The sequence below is a fragment of the Canis lupus genome, chromosome 15 (genome assembly GCF_011100685.1).
Source record: "Canis lupus familiaris isolate Mischka breed German Shepherd chromosome 15, alternate assembly UU_Cfam_GSD_1.0, whole genome shotgun sequence".
In the NCBI taxonomy this organism is placed as follows: Eukaryota; Metazoa; Chordata; class Mammalia; order Carnivora; family Canidae; genus Canis; species Canis lupus.
This window is the reverse complement of record NC_049236.1, coordinates 55,855,463-55,872,331: the sequence shown is the minus strand read 5'-3', so window position 1 is coordinate 55,872,331 and position 16,869 is coordinate 55,855,463. Positions and strand designations below refer to the sequence as shown.

The window sequence follows — 16,869 nt, the reverse complement described above, 5'->3', positions numbered from 1 at the left end:
AAGACTCAGGTGCTTAACTGAGTAAGTCTTTGAAGCCCTAAAAAATTCTGAAAGTGATTTTGCCCATAACTACATGGAAATGTTAAAATGCTATCTTAATTATTCTTGTGCAAAACAGAATATTTTAACCAATAGTGCAGAATGTCTAGAAAATGAAGATAAAAACTGTGTATTGAAATTTAGGTGACTTGTCTATATTTATAGCTATATTTATAGAAAACTTAATATATATAAATACTTATACTTTACTATGAGATAGAATAAAATATTGAATTAAACATGTGACTCAGATTAAAATACAGAGGATTTAAAAAAAGAGATTTTATTTATTTACTCATGAGAGACACAGAGAGAGAGAGAGAGAGAGAGAGGCAGAGACACAGGCAGAGGGAGAAGCAGGCTCCATGTAGGGAGACCCTTGTGGGGACTCCATCCCGGACTCCAGGATCACGCCCTGGGCTGAAGGCAGACTTTCAACCGCTGAGCCACCCAGGTGTCCCAATACAGAGGATTAAAATGATTAAAACAGAAATATAAAAGGTAAATAACAGAATTGATAAATAAAACTAAGAGCTATTTTTTCTTCAAGAACTGGTATTTTAAACCAATAATAATAAAATAAAAACCATGCAGCAACACAATCAAAGTACTAAAAAATTTGAAAGATGTCAATTGTCCCTGAATTAAATTTATAGATTTAGATGCTATTCAATCAAAATGCCAACAGATGGGGGCCCCTGGGTGGTTGGTTAAATGACTGACTCTTGATTTTGGCTCAGGTCATGATCTCAGCGTTGTGAGATGGATCCCACGTCTGGCTCCATGCTCAGTGTGGAGACTTTTAGATTCTCTCTCCTTCTGCCCTTCCTCCTTCTAAAACAAAACAAAACAAAATGAAAAAACCCAACAGATGTATTGTTGCTGCTGTGTTTGTTTGATTGGAACATGATAGGGTTATTCTAAATTTATCTTGAAATGTAAACATATAAGAATAACCAGAAATAACCTGAAATGGAAGAGGAATAACAGTGAGTAAGCTTAACAACTTTAAGCCATATTATTAAGACAGTAAGTACAACTCTTTGATCCTAGCACAGAAAATGATTACAAGATTCAGAGATTGACTCAAGTGCCTATAGGAATTTGGCATACATAAAAACATTACAGAACTTTGAAGAAAAGTAGAATTATTCAACAAATAGTGCTGAAAAAAGTTATGAGGTTTTGGGGAAAATAGTATAGGTAAATCTTCACCCCTTGCTCTAAAATTAACTCCATATGATTTAACATTTTAAAAATAAGACATGATAATAAAAGTGTTAGAAAAAAAATCATAGAGATTTAAAAGAATTATTTTGGGAGTGTGACCAAAATCTGTTAAATGGGAACACTTGATACGTTTTACCTTGTAAGAATTAAATGTATGGGTGGTAATCATCAACAAAACCAAAATAAAAAATAAACTAGGAAAAGTATTTACCAAAAAACATATACCACAGGCGAACAGATTAATTTCCTTAACATAACAAAAGGATCCTACAAGTTATCCTTTTAAATCCCCAGATTTCCTAGAAAAAATTGTCAAGAGATATAAATATGAAGAAAGGTCACAAGAAAGGCAATATAAGGAGTCGATATACGTAGAAAGAATTGATCAATTCAGCTCACAAACTAATATACACCTACACATCCTAGATGTTTAGATGCCGTTTTTAATCAAATCACATTGGTTAATAATTAAGAAACTGATAAAAATCATTTTGGCAGTGTAGAGAGAAATGTGTTAACAGGGTTAAAATACAGTTACAACTTCCGTAGAGTATTGTGGCAATATCTATCAAAATTTAAAATGTGTATCTATCTTGTGATACAATAATTAATTCTACTAGAAATAAGCCTCATAAACATATACACAGAAACGCACAAAATATACATGCAAAGATATTACTGGTAGCATTTTATTTACTTTTTAAATAACAAATTAAAAAAACAATATACTTTTGTTTTTTCATTGCTTTAAAATAAACTTGTTTTATTGGGAAACCAATTTAAACAAAATCTATGTCCATTTTAGTGAGAATGTAGATGGGCATCATAAATTCTGTGAAGAAACAACAAATTCTTGTTCTATAAAGAACTTTCTTTTAGGGTAAAGTCCAACCAATATGAATAACAATTTATGTTGATGCGCTTCTCTCCCTCTTTCCCTTCTTTCTTTCTCCCACAAATAAACTGCATAAGAATGGGTCATAAGAAAAGCCCTGTTGGATTCTGAGAGATTTTTCTGAAAAGTTTGCCTGAATCAATAGTAAGTCAAACAGCTGGGGATGCAGAACTCAGTAAAACCACACAAAAACTCAGAGGAATTACGTTTTTCTTCCTTTGATTTATGATTTTGGAACATCTTTTCAGGAGGATAAGTCAATCCCACAAAGCATTGAAGTTAAGAAATAATTAGGCATTTTGAATTTTTGCAACACCCACAGAAAAGAGATCCACATTTACATAAAATAGCGCAGCATGTAGAAAGAGCCTGGTTTTTGCAGAAAATCCTTCCTACATGAAAGCGTTCAATTCCAAATTGCCTTCCTTCCAGTTGCTCCCCCACCCCCCACATAAAATGCACAAAAATCTATTGGAATATATATTGTGAGATTTAGATTTTTTATATATTTTCCTGCCACTTATTTAAGAAATCTGTCACATTCCTGTATTAAAGTTTATGGTTTTATTACCAGGACAACACATATAAGTGATTTTGAATTTCAGACCTGAGGTCCTCAATAAGAAGTATCCTGATCAAGATGATAAAAGTGAAGAGACAGGGTTTGAAAGGACTTTTGTTGTGTAAATGAGAAATGAAGAAGGTTCTGGAAAGTATCTCAGCTTCTGATTTGAGTATTTTAGACATGTCCAACTTTCCTATCTTCATGGAATTTGCTTCTTGGTAATTTTCCATGAAGCATTTCAGAGCTGGGAAAAAGAGGATTGTTGGGTACCCGACCTTTCATCAGACATTTACCTTAGTAAAACATCATTCTTTACCCAGGAAACAGGAACTGAGGACACACCTTCCTTTAGCCAGTCCACCCAGTGATGGTAAGAAGCCATAGGAATCCATATTCAGAATCCATCCAATTACAGAAAATGATTACTTAATAGCCTATTGGGAAAACATTTCCGCCTCTGGGTTGCAAAAAGGTCTTCAAAAATAGCAGGGCAAATAGTCCCAGGTCTTTGTGACCTAAAATGTCTAATGAAGCTGAAGAAGAATTATTAGAGCATCTTAGAGAAAACTGAAGCCGTTCAGCCTAATGATTTAGTAATGATGTCTCTGTCATTAGGTCAGAGAATAATGTGGCTTCTAGCTCAGTATTTTTTCAACCACATTCACCACTGCTAGGAGCACCGGCTTTGAGAATTGTCCTATGCCCTTAGTATTCTCAGGCAACACGCTCTTCTGTTTACATAACTCTAAAAATGGATTTATTTTGTGATGTGTTCCACTTCTAGGAAATTAAATGATAAAGACTAAATAATAAAGTCAAAAAGTAATAAAAACCCAAGACTGCAAAACAGATTACCACACCAAGAATTCAACTGAGATGTGTGGAGTGTAAGGTAGAAAATAGTCTTCTTAGTCCAGATTTAAAAAATCCATAAATGGCGAAGTACAGTCATTTCAGAAGAGAGAAGCAGAAGTTGGGGAGGAGAGAAAGGAAGCCCAAATTAAAAAAAAAAAAGAAAAAAAGAAAAAAGTTTACTTTTTTTTTTTTTTTTAAACATAAAGACTATTACGATTAAACCTGCACTGGCCTCTGGTGGTCAAACTTGAAAATGTATTTTTACAGATGAATTAAATGATAATTATTTAATACACATTAATAACTAAAGGTGAGGCAACCAGATGCTTTACTTTGAGTGAATAATTCCTTTTAATCAACTCACTTGACTACAACATTTCTCCTTATTATACATGGCTTCTCTTTGGAGAGGTCATCATTGTTCCAAACTTTAACTGTGATGCAGGAGCTAGAAGTAGAGGTTGTGTTGGATGACACCACTTATATACTTTGGACTAAGGTATTGGTGTGTGTTACAATTTATATAGAAATAACAGAAAAGAATATTTTCCTGGATTTCTTAGGCTACTTCATTTGAGAGAAGTAGACTATGACTTATTTAATGCCTTATTTTATCATGCACATTAAAATGAAAGTTTTAGGAACACAAACACATATATGATTGTCAGAGAATATCAGGATATAGAATCTTAACCCAGCAACCAAACACAGTGCTTTTTGGTTACTCTATGTGAACGTTAGACATATCTTAGGGTATTGATCCTTAAGCAAGAAAAAACAAAAACAAAAACAAAAACAAAACCCAAAAAAGGTTGTATAATTCATTACAGCTTTAAGAAATATAAGATTTTTAACTCCAAGATTATTTGGAATATTAATTTTTCTATCTAGAGAAAATTAAAGCCCACATTTTCTTGGCTGTTTAGTTTTAATATCAGCTTGAATAATTTCATATGGAAGCCAACAAAATTTTTTACTAATGTATTCCTTGAACCTCAAAAAAATCCCCCCAAAACAGCCTCCAAAATGTATAATTTTATTTGACTTCTATTTTTATTCTAGTCATAAGACATTCTTGTAACTAAGAAAGATGACAGAAACTGTTTTGCTTTCATTCTTTCTGATAATTAGAGGATTTCAAATGATTTCCTGTTAAACTTTGTAAGTTTTAATCTACTATATTAATTGGATGTGAGCTCTTATTAAAAGACAGTTACATAGTGAAATTATAAATGGTCTTGAATTTTAATACCTTAATTTTTCTCAAATAAACTTCTTTTAATATAAAACCTAAATATGTGATAGGAGATATTTTAGCACCAAACGAGGCCTTTAGGAGTTAGCTTAGTTTAATTCATTCAATAAACATGCATTGTGTACCTATTTTTTAAAAATTATTATGTTGGCTACAATACAGTGAGGGTAAACTACAAAGGTAAATCAGAAATGGATCTTGAGATTAAGATACTTCTGGCTTTGCGGAGAGACAAGAAGGACTTAAGGAAAGTTAGACTGTAGAGTAGAAGATGAAGACATGCATTGTTTCAAAGAAATGACCCAAAGTGCACTTAAGCTGAAATAAAAACTCCTATTGAGGAGATGGACAGATGGTAAAATAGAAAGAGGAGCATTTTTTAAAAAAAGGAATACATGCAAACCCAGAAGTAAACATTAATATTCTAATAGATCAAAGGATTATGGTACAAAATGTCAATTCATTAAAGAGAAAACTTCAACAGAAAAATGTTAAAACAAGTAATAAAAGAAAGACAAATGAAGTAAATGACAGGCTATTTTTTGTTTACTACATATTAACTTAAAAGTGTTTTTAAATTTTTATTAGAGAAAATTTAAAACATACACGAACGTGTAAATGATAACATAACGCATCTCCAAGTACCCATCAACCACTTTCTGCAACTATGAACGAATGTCCAACTTTGTTATTAAAAGCCCCACCCACTTAACCCCACTCCTATATCATTCTGTAACAAATCCCAGGCCTCATTTGATTTCATCCATAAGTAATTCAGTTGGAATTTCTAAAAAAAGAGGACACTTCTAAAAAGCAACCCAAATACCATTATCCAACCTAAACATACTTCAAGATAACTTAGTTTTCCAATCGCTTTATTATTGAAATAAGGATTGAAATAAGGTCCTGATGTTGCTTTTGGTTGGTTCACATGTCTATGAAGTTATTTTAAATCTATAGACCTTTCTCTCTTTCTCTCAATATACACCTCCACGCACGTGTATATATGAGCCAGGCACGTGTATATATGAGCAGCTAAATACATATTATATAGATGTATAGAAATACATATGTACACACACACACACACACACACACACACACACACACACACACCCACACACGTATTTGTTGAAGGAATCAAATCATTTGTCCCATACGGTTTCCCACACTTGGTATTTTGCTCATTTGATGTCTTTAACATCTCTGTGGTGTTTCTAACATCTTCCATTTCCCCCTATTTTGTGTATATTGGTAATTATAGGGTGTTAGACACTTTAGGATTGACGCTCCATTAGGTGGTTTTGGAGAGGGCTTAAGGAAATGGGGCTTTGCTCTGGATTGGATGTTGTCAGAAAGTGAGTAATTCTATGACTGGGTGTCTTTATAAATCTTATCTAGGAGGAGGGAAGACTAGAGAGAGGCCAAAGCTGTCACTGGTAAAGCAGTCAGTCACTCATCTCAGCCAGATGGGATATTTTGTGGCTCAGATGATATTTATGTTTTGTCTGGGCTCGGATATGGTTGTGGGTTTTTCTTTTGATCTTTCTTGGTCACAAGGTGGCCTTGTGGGATGTTGAGGTTCTGTGAAGTTGTTTCGTTCAACAGAACCCCAAGGCCTAACTGAGAGTACTGGGCCAGGTCCTGGATATTAGGACCACTTTTCTCAACATTTACTTACCAGTTCATCTCCTCAGTATATGCCTGAGAAAGAAATGCATGCATATCTCCACAGAAAGTCTAGTGCAGGAGTGTTCGTAGTCTCTGAACAGAAGAATGATAAACAAATTGTGGCGTATTCATAAAACGCAATGGAACACTACTCATTAATGAGACAAACTGTTGATACATATAACAAAACATTTGAGTCTCAAAAACATGATGCAGAGAGAAAATAAGCAAACACCAGGGAAACATATTGTATGGGTCCATTATATCCATTGCATGATTCCATTATATATGAGCAAAATTTATAATGATGGAGGCACAGTGGTCACCTAGAAGAGTGTGTGCGGGGTGTGGGGTGGGTAGAAGTTAGAGGCCTGGGAATTGACTGCAAAGAGTCATGAGGGAAATTTCTTGGGTCTAGGTAGAAGCAAGACTTTATAACTTGATTTGTGTGATGGCAGGTCAAATGTTTAACTTTGTAAAAATTCATCAGAGTGAGCATTTGTTGTACATAAATTGTGCTTCAATAAAGTAAATATCATATTCAAGTATAATTTTTCTATTTGTTGGGCTATTACTGTCTCTTCACCTTTTTTTTTTTTTTTTTTTTTTTTAGAGATTTTGTTTATTCATGACTGATACACAGAGAGAGGCAGGGACATAGGCAGAGGGAGAAGCAGGCTCCCTTTGGGGGAACCTGACTTGAGACTTGATCCCAGGACCTGGGGATCATGACCTGAGCCAAAGGCAGATGCTCAACCACTGAGCCACCCAGGTGCTCCTCTTCAACTCTTCTTATCCATGTTCTTTCAACATGCAAATTTCATAAATTGACTTAATGAGACTAATCCTCAAATTTCCCCCAAACCTCTTTGTCTTACTATATAATATTTTGAGCCAAATATATTGTTTTTGAACACAGTCTTAACATGTTTCTTACCCTCAAATTTATGGAATTTTATCAATAATAAAACATTTTATGTATTTTTAAAATTTATCATGAATGGACTGACCACTAATCTCATAGTGCTGGGCCCAGTCAAGTAAATGACAATTTGATTTATTTGTCTTTCAAGAGTTATATGTTGTGTTTCAATTGAGAGATACATTATGTATGTGGAGAGAATATATTGAGCTTCCTTCTTTAGACTGTGCATGATTTTTTAAAAAAGTTCTAACAATATATTTTAGTAGGCTCCTTACCGCCCACCTCCCCCAACACCTTTGATTTGACTAGAGCTTATTTTGACTTCAATATAAATGAGTAAAACCCAGGTATGAGCCAGAGGAAAACTTCCCAAGAATTCCATGTTCTTTTGTGTGTTTATAAAAAAGTGTTTTTACTATAGTCTCAGACATGTTCTAAAGCAATCACCAGGGATCCCTGGGTGGCGCAGCGGTTTGGCGCCTGCCTTTGGCCCAGGGCGCGATCCTGGAGACCCTGGATCAAATCCCACGTCGGGCTCCCGGTGCATGGAGCCTGCTTCTCCCTCTGCCTGTGTCTCTGCCTCTCTCTCTCTCTGTGTGTGACTATCATAAATAAAAATAAATAAATAAATAAATAAAGCAATCACCACAGACTAGTAATACCAAGCAGCGTATTTAGGAGTTTAAACTCAAATTCTTTTTATGGTTGAAGAGCTAACTACTGCAAAATGGTTTACCTACGTGTGATGGTTAATTTTATGTGTCAACTTGACTGGGCCACAGGGTGTCCAGATACTTGGTTAAACATTATTCCTGGTGTGTGTGTGAGAGTGTTTCGGGAACTGATTAATATCTGAATTGGTGGATTGACTAAAACCAATTGCCCTCACCCATGTCAGAGGCCTCATCCAATTCATTAAAGGCTGAGTAAGAGGGAATTCACTGTCAGCCTGACATCTTTGAGCTGGAATGTTGGTTTTCTCCTGCCTTGGAGGATTGGACTCAGAGGAGAACTTGGAGCATTGGCTCTCCTGGTTCCCAGGCCTTCAAACTCAGGAATTTACACCATCAATGCTTCTCCTTCTCAGATTTTTGACTCAGACTATATCATGAGCTATCCCAGGACTCCAGATTGCTAACTGCAGATTTTGAGATTTCTCAACCTCCAAAATCTGTGAGCCAATTATTTATATAAAGGTTACTCTAACATCAGTGTAAACAAGTGACAAGTAAGTCATAGCACACATGTTAAAATTCTCTGTTCAATTTTATTTTTCCTCAGGATGCTTAGAAAGATAGGAATTGATTGGTTGATTGATTGTCTTAATACTTTGTACTGAACCCTAATACAGATATTGTCAGAAAAAATCTGGGAACTGGGTCAATTACAGAATCAATGGGCGTCACGCACAGCACTACTGTCATTCACAGGAATTGACAAGTGAGGAAGAAAAAGCTTTGCAGGTATGAACATTAAAAGAAACTAGAAAAAATATTTGTTGTTGCTGTTATCTTTTTCATTTCAATATATGCTTGCTTTTGTATTTTCAAACATTATAGAAGTATGAGGAACTTAAAAGTTTTGGAGTGTTTGGCTGGCTCAGTTGGTAGAGCATGTGACTCGATCTCAAGGTCGTGAGTTCAAGCCCCAAGTTGGGTGTGGGACTTACTTAAAAAAATATATTAAAAGTTTCTTATTAAAAGTCTCATTTAAAAAAATACAACCAATTTTATGTGTTGATTTCGTATCCTGCAACTTTACTGAGTTAGTTTATAAGCTCTAACAGGCTTTGTTTTGTTTTGTTGTTGGAACCTTTAGGATTTTCTACTTAAAAGGTCAAATCTGCAAACGGAAATCATTTTACTTCTTCCTTTATAATCTGAGTGCCCTTTAATTCTTTGTATTTCTTAATTGCTCTACTACTTCCAGTACTATACTGAATAGCTGGGAAAAGGGGGCATTTTATCTTGTTCATGATCTTAAGAGGAAAGCTTTCAGTCTCACCGTTGAGTATGATGTTAGCTGTGGGTTTTTCATATATAGCCTTTACTTTATTGAGGAAGTTCCTTCTATTCTCTGTTTATATTTACTATGAAAGGCCAATTTTTGTTTATTAGACTTTGTTTTATTTTTTAAAGATTTTATTTTTTAAAGTAATCTCCACACCTAGCATGAGGCTAGAACTTACAACCCTAAAATGAAGAGTCACATATTCTACCAACTGAGCCAGCCAGGCATCCCTAAAGCTTTTATTTTATTATTTATTTTATTTTATTTTATTTATTTTATTTTATTTATTTTTTTCTAAAGGTTTTATTTTTTCAGGCAAAAGGTAAAATTATTTTTTTCTTTTAAAATTTTATTTAAATTCAATTGATTAACATACAACATATTATTGGTTTCAGAGTTAGAGATCAGTGATTCATCAGTCTTATATAAACCCAGTGCTCATTACATTTTAGACTTTCACAATATGTAATTTTTCTGCTTCATCATCCAGTTATCCAATGCCCCCACCCAACTTCCCCTCCAATGACCCTCAGTTTGTTTCCTATAAGAATCTCTCCTTATGGTTTGCTTCCCTCTCTGATTTCATCTTGTTTTATTTTTTTCTCTCTTCCCCTATGATCCTCTGTTTCTTAAATTACATAGTATGAATGAGTTCATGCAATAATTGTCTTTCTCTGATTGACTTATTTCACTTAGCACACTATCCTCTAGTTCCATCCACGTCATTGCAAATGGAAAGACTTCATTGTTTTTGATGGTTGAGTAATATTCCATTGTATATACATATCCCACATCATCTTTATCCATTCATCTGTTGATGGACATCTGGGCTTTTTCCGTAGTTTGGCTATTGTGGACATTGCTGCTGTAAACATTGGGGTGCAAGTGCCCCTTTGGATCACAACATTTGTATCTTTAGGATAAATACCCAATAGTGCAATTGCTGGGTTGCAGGGTAGCTCTATTTTCACCTTTTTTAAAAATTTCCATGCTGTTTTGCAGAGTGGCTGCACCAATTTATATTCCTACCAACAGTGTAAAGGAGTTCCGTTTTCTCCACATCTTTGCCAACACCTGTCATTTCCTGACTTGTTCATTTTAGCCATTCTGACTGGTATGAGGTGATCTCAAATAAATAAAATCGTGAATGAAAGTGGAGAGATAACAATCAACACCAAAGAAATACAAATAATGATAGGAACATATTTTGAGCAACTATATGCCGACAAACTGGGCAATCTGGAAGAGGTGGATGTATTCCTAGATACATATAAACTATCAAAACTGAAATAGGAAGAAATGGAAAATCTGAACAGACCCCTAACCAGCAAGGAAATTGAAACAGTAATCAAAAACCTCCCAACAAACAAGAGTCCAGGGCCGGACGGCTTCCCAGGGGAATTCTACCGAACATTTAAAGAATTAAAACCTAATTCTTCTGAAGCAGTTTCAAAAAATAGAAATGGAAGGAAAACTTCCACACTCTTTCTATGAGGCCAGCATTACCTCAATTCCCAAATCAGACAAAGACGCCACCAAAAAGGAGAATTAAAGATAGGAGTTTAACTGTTGTCCAGAGAGAGTCTGTCTTCAATAAAAAAAACGAGATGCATTACCAATAAGGACTTCAGTAGCTAAAAAACAACTGAGTTAGCTCTGATGTCCTTTGTTTGCTAGAAGAATCTTCCTGTTAGTATCAAGAAACTTAAAAAAATTCCTACTCCTTTATCTAATTCCTGCCAAATCTTTTCTGTAGAGAGGTGTGCCTAATATGCTTTCTACAACATTCCAGGTCATCTGGTTCATTTATTTCTTAAAAACAAACAAACAAAAATCACTTGACTTATTCTATTTCATTTTAAACAGGAAGAGAGGTATGCCCCATCCTGTACTATCTAAAGATGAAATACTAAATTGTCAAGACAAAAAGCTACTTTTGAGACCTTCACAACATGTAATTTTTCTTACTCTATGTTTGCTTTGCAACTGAGCCAACACTTTTATCTGAGTAGTATTGGCAGTATTAAAGGTTATGGGTTCCATTCGTGCGTCTTATTTTGTATGTTTGTTGGATTAATTTCCTAGGGGTGGGACAATAAATTACCACAAACTTGATGGCTTAAAACAATGGAAATATATTTCTTCACAGTCAGTGGCTAAAAGCCTGTCAAGGTTGGTTCCTTCTAGGGGATCTGAAGGAGAATCCCCTTCCATGCCTGTTTCCTAGCTTCTAGTGGCTTTCCACAATCCTTGGTGTTCCTTGGCTTATAGTTACATTACACCAATCTCTGCCTTCATCTTCATGTGGCCTTCTTCTCTTTCAATCAAATATCTCTTTCCTTTTTCTTATAAGGATACTAGTCATTGGATTTTGAGTCCCTCCTAAATCCAAGATGATCACATTTTAAGATCCATAATTTAATTGCATCTGCAAGGACCCTATTTCCAAATAAGGTCATACTCATAGGTCCTGGAAGTTAGGACCTAGATATATTTTTTGGGGAGCTATATGCAATCAACTATAATGCTGAATTATTCTTTGATGTTACTGTTCATGAAAATGTGACAAAAGAGAACTTAAAATTAAAATGTAACAAAATGCTAATCAGAGGATTTCTACTTCTGGCAAAGATGGGGAGTAACAGGAATCATATTAATCCTTAAACATTAAAGAGATAGCAAAATGTGTAAAATGTATGGAACACTGGGCCACAGGCAGGACATGACCATGATCCCTGTCAGAAGGGGAAACAAATAAGTTGAGCACTATAATTTTTCAATTTTACTGCCTAGATAAGAGTTTGGAGGCTGCATGCAGTACAGTAAGAAGGAACACAGAATCCAGAAGCCTTCCCTGAGTTGAATAGATAGAAATAAGAATTTGGGAAGGTCAGGGCAGGTAGAATAGATGTGTGTATAATTGGAGACCTAGAAAAAGAGGAAGGGGATAGAGAATAAGAGCCAGTTAAAAACTTACAAGAAACAGAACAAATAGTAGAGAAGAAAAATCAATAAAATTGAAGAGAAAAACACAATAGGGAAAACTCAAGTAAATCTAGAGCTAGTTTGTAGAATAGATGAATAAAATTGATAAACTTTTAGCTAGAATGTTCATAAAAAGAGAAGAAACAAATTACCAATATTAGGAATGAGAAAGTGGACATCATGACAGATCTTATAGATATGAAAACATTCATATAGATATGAATTATAGAAATAATTCATGTGGAAGTTAAGTGGTTTGACCAAAAAAACAGAGATAATATGATATTCAGTTATATTGTCACTGTTTTTTTGTCAAATAATTCCATTTAAACAGATTGGTTTTAAGCATTTCATTTTTTTCTCTCAAAAGTCTTCGTAAAGTTAAATGGACACCTGTTCTTTTATTTTCTTTCACTATCTTTAGGAGTGGAGAGAGAATTTTTATTTTTTCATAGCCTAGCTCTTTGAAATATTTTAAATAGCAAAATATAAGTCACAAATTTAAAAAATTTAGAGCACAAGTGTGATAAGAACTACCAAGATTACTTGTAAAAAAATGCAAATTCACACTTTGCAGCCCCAGAGATTAAAATCCATTTGATAGTTGAAGGAAATCCAAGAATATACACTTTTTTTAAAATATAGAAAATGGAGGGATCTAGTTTAAGCAGCTTAATATTTTATAGCCCCCTCAAAAGAAAACATTATAATCTGAAGATGGACTCAGAGGGTCACTAAGAATTTTTTAAATTAATTTAAAACCATGATTTTGTGGAACAAGACACATCACATACTTAAATATAACATACTTAAATATAACTCAAATATATCACATATATTTGATATATCACACATATATTTGATATATGTGATATAACACATCACATACTTAAATATTATATACTTATAATTTAAGTATGTGATAATGTCTTAAAACACATCACATGCTTAAATTATATATATACAAAAATATAATCATTTTTGAAAATGATTCCAAATGTTAATCATTTTTGCTTTAGTTGTTATCTTGAATAGACACATATGTTTCTTCCACTAAAGAAAATAATTATTAAATTAATAATTATTAAAACAATTAATAAATTAAGTTAATAAATTAATAATGAATTATAATTGTTTTAGATCATATAGTTTAAAAGTAGCTATAAGATAAAAGAAATCAGACACAAAAAGGTCTATACTATATAATTCCATTTATGTGAAATTTTAGAAGGGGCAAAAGCATTCTAGAATGACAGAAAATAAATTACTGGTAGTTTGGGGTTAACTACAAGGAAGCAGAAGGGAACATTTCGCTGGAAATGTTCTGTATCTAGGTTGTAGTGGTGATTACATGAGTGTACATATTTGCTCATAACATTGTCCACCTGAGTGGGAGAATTTTATTGGATGCAAATCACACCTCATTAAAGGTGGTTAAAATAGGCTAGATTTGTGGGGGTTTTTGTTTTTTGTATTAATGAGGCCAAATTTCTGAAACAAGCATTAGGCAGCTCACAGAATCTCAATGGAATTGACCTTGGAGGCCACATAATCAGGAAGGACACATCCTACTGTAAGGGAGACTAGAAAAGTGTTTCTAAATCCTACCTTTAGAAGGTGGCACTTTTAAGTTGGAAAATTTCCCAATTTTGCCTTAATCTCGTGTTTTTCATTTGTGTGTGTGCATGATTGCTTTGAAATTAAAAAGTATTAGATAAAGAGGAAAATAACATTCAGCCATATTCTGTTTACCTAGATTTAATTACTTTAACATTTAGACACATGTTCTGAGCTCTTCTGCTGTTGATTCTTTACCACATATTAAAGAACAAGTATATGAATTCATTGCCATAAAAATTAGAGTATTACAGATAATGTTCAAGCTCACATTGACCGTAGTGTTGCCATTCTGATCTCATTTATTCTCACTAGAGGCAAACATTATTATGAGCTTTGTATATGTATTTTTCTGGTTTTTGCATATATAGGCATTTATCGAAAAAATATATATTATTTTGATTCCTAAGAATTTGCCTAAATGGTATCATACTGTGCACATGGCTCTACAACTTCTTTTTTTAATTCAACGTGTTTTCCAGCTCACCAATACTGATACATATAGGTCTAGTACTTAGCAACTCTAAGTAAAATAAATGAATATAATAGGAATAAATGGAGATTTGGTAGCTTGAGGGAAATGCTGTACTATTCTATGAAACTCATTAGGAATTTTAAGGAATTAAGAGTTTTTATTCTGATATTAAGCCATTCCCATAATCCGGATGCCAGCCTCACTGGGTGGCCATTTCCCTATTGGGTAGTGCCTTCTCTGTACTTAGAGGCAGCAAAACGAGAAAAAGTGAAAACACAAGAATTTGACCATACCAGACAAGGAAACATAATGCCTCAAAACTTTTAGAGAGATAGGTATTAACTTCCTAAATTGAGCAAAGAAAGTGGAGATTTGGTAATCATTTGTTTAGACTAACCTCTGCATAGCATGTGTTTTCCATGGTAACCATTTGGAAAAGCTTATTCCCCCCCACCCCCACTCTACTCTTACCTCTTCCTAACACCAAAGGCATTGTGTGGTGGCAGAGACTGTATAGTGGTAATAAGATTTGTTTTTCATTTTTCTTCCTCAATTGCTTTACTTCACATTTAAAATTTTGCATATAAATTGGCAATCTCAACTACAGAATAATTAAATGCTATCAATATGAAATTTGAAAATATACTTAAGAAAACTAGTTTTTGCATAGTGTCAATTTATTTAAAGTTATCAACATAATGGTATTTCAGGTTAAAATTAGAATGAGTTTTTATAAGGTGTTACAATCAAAAAATTCAATAATGAAATAGAGACTCTAGTATCATTTTTTAAATTGCACTCAAATAGAGGAATGAATTTTAAGTGTCTGGATGGGCTGGTGGTGAGGGCAGTAGCTCCTACAAAATATTCTCCAACTTATAGACAGGTTTTCTTTCTCAAACAGTAGATAACAATAATAGCTAAAAATTATACAGTTCACCAAGTGCCAGACACTCAACATATGTTACAGATTCTAATTAATTTGAACCTTGCAATAACCATGATCATGATCATTATCATTATGTCCATTTTATGGATGAGCAATCTGATACAGGAGGCTCAGGAACTTCTTCGAAGTCATATAATTAAGATGAAGATTTCTATCCATTTGGGTTAGGGCCAGAGTGCATACACTTACGCAGAATGCTATTCCATCTCTTCTCAATTTATATATAAAAATAACATGCCGTTATTTTATTTTTTTTTTTACCTAAAGGAAACCACTAGTTAAAACAGGAAGAAAACTTTCAGTTTAAAGAGGGATTTTAGAAAAGTATATTTCAGAAAAAAATAATAAATTTTACATACAAAGGAGTGTTTGGTCCCTGTAAATTCTTACTCTGATAAGCCAGACCCTTGCTGGAGCAACTCTAGAATTTCCCCCAAGTTTGGAATCATGCACACATATGTGTGTCTGTTCATGACTGTGTACCTATATATGTCTGTATATGTGTTATACACATATTCTCAATGGCTGGAACTTTTTGTTCTCTGAAGATGGATTTTATCTGGAGAGAAAAGCATTTTGAGTTAGCATGAGTGGAGGATGTAGAGTTGGGCAATATTAATTTGAAGTAAAGATAAATTTGGCCTAAAAATGAAATGGCCTTTTTAATACCCAGTTACCAACTCTGACATTTACTTTCTCTGGCAAAGGATCCAGACATCTGACTCCCCATGTCTCTCCCCAACATTTTTCTGCCTCTCTTCATTAATGAGGGCAATATGTTGGAAACTTGGACATGTACAAAAATTCTCTGTGTATGTGAGCTCCTCAGTGTTTTGCAGCTTGCTCAAGACCGAGTGCACATTGTGGTAAAAGGAGCACTCTCAGATGTGATGCTGTAAGAATGAAGACATTTTAGCCATCTGGTAAAGTCTTACCTTCATAAACAGTTCATTAGAAGAATCTTTCATTTTTATACTTGACTGAAACTTAGTTTTCCTTTATTCTTACATTTGTGAAAAAAAAATCATTTACCCAGTCCAAGACGGGTAGAGATCCTTTTGCTGTATGAAAATGAACTCTGTTCTCAGCATAATCCGGCCAAGCCCTGCAGCGGTGTCCTCTTACCCACTCCTGCCATCTGCTGGTTTTGGGATTGTTAGACTTTAGAGAAAGCCGTGCATAATGCTCCAGTCAAGATGATGCAAAATGCAAATATCATCAATAGGTAGTTTTGTAGACCCTGAATAATTAAAAAAAAAAAGTAAGTGTAATTAAGAAAATCTGAAGCAGACATGCAGAATGTCCAAATTGCTAGGGACCTTACTAACCATCTGCTCCAGCCACCTGTATGCCTTTTGCTATCCCTCCAAATAAACATCCAGATTTTCTTGAAAACCC

The 16,869-nt window shown here is 34.1% G+C and overlaps 1 protein-coding gene across 5 annotated transcripts in view; it reads right to left on the bottom strand.

The window, feature by feature from the left end:
• The window catches only part of TMEM144 (transmembrane protein 144), a 77,214-nt gene that overhangs the window by 14,275 nt on the left and 46,070 nt on the right, over positions 1-16,869 (bottom strand). For 4 of the 5 annotated variants that reach the window (XR_005370935.1, XR_005370932.1, XR_005370933.1 and 1 more), the window contains exon 12: positions 16,504-16,711. Coding sequence is in view for 1 of the 5 variants with exons in the window: in XM_038559105.1 (XP_038415033.1) it covers positions 16,628-16,711 (84 nt within the window). In the remaining 4 variants the exon portion in view is untranslated. Of the gene's footprint in view, positions 1-15,178; positions 16,712-16,869 lie in introns of those variants that run through there. The other variant, XM_038559105.1, reaches the window with a different exon arrangement.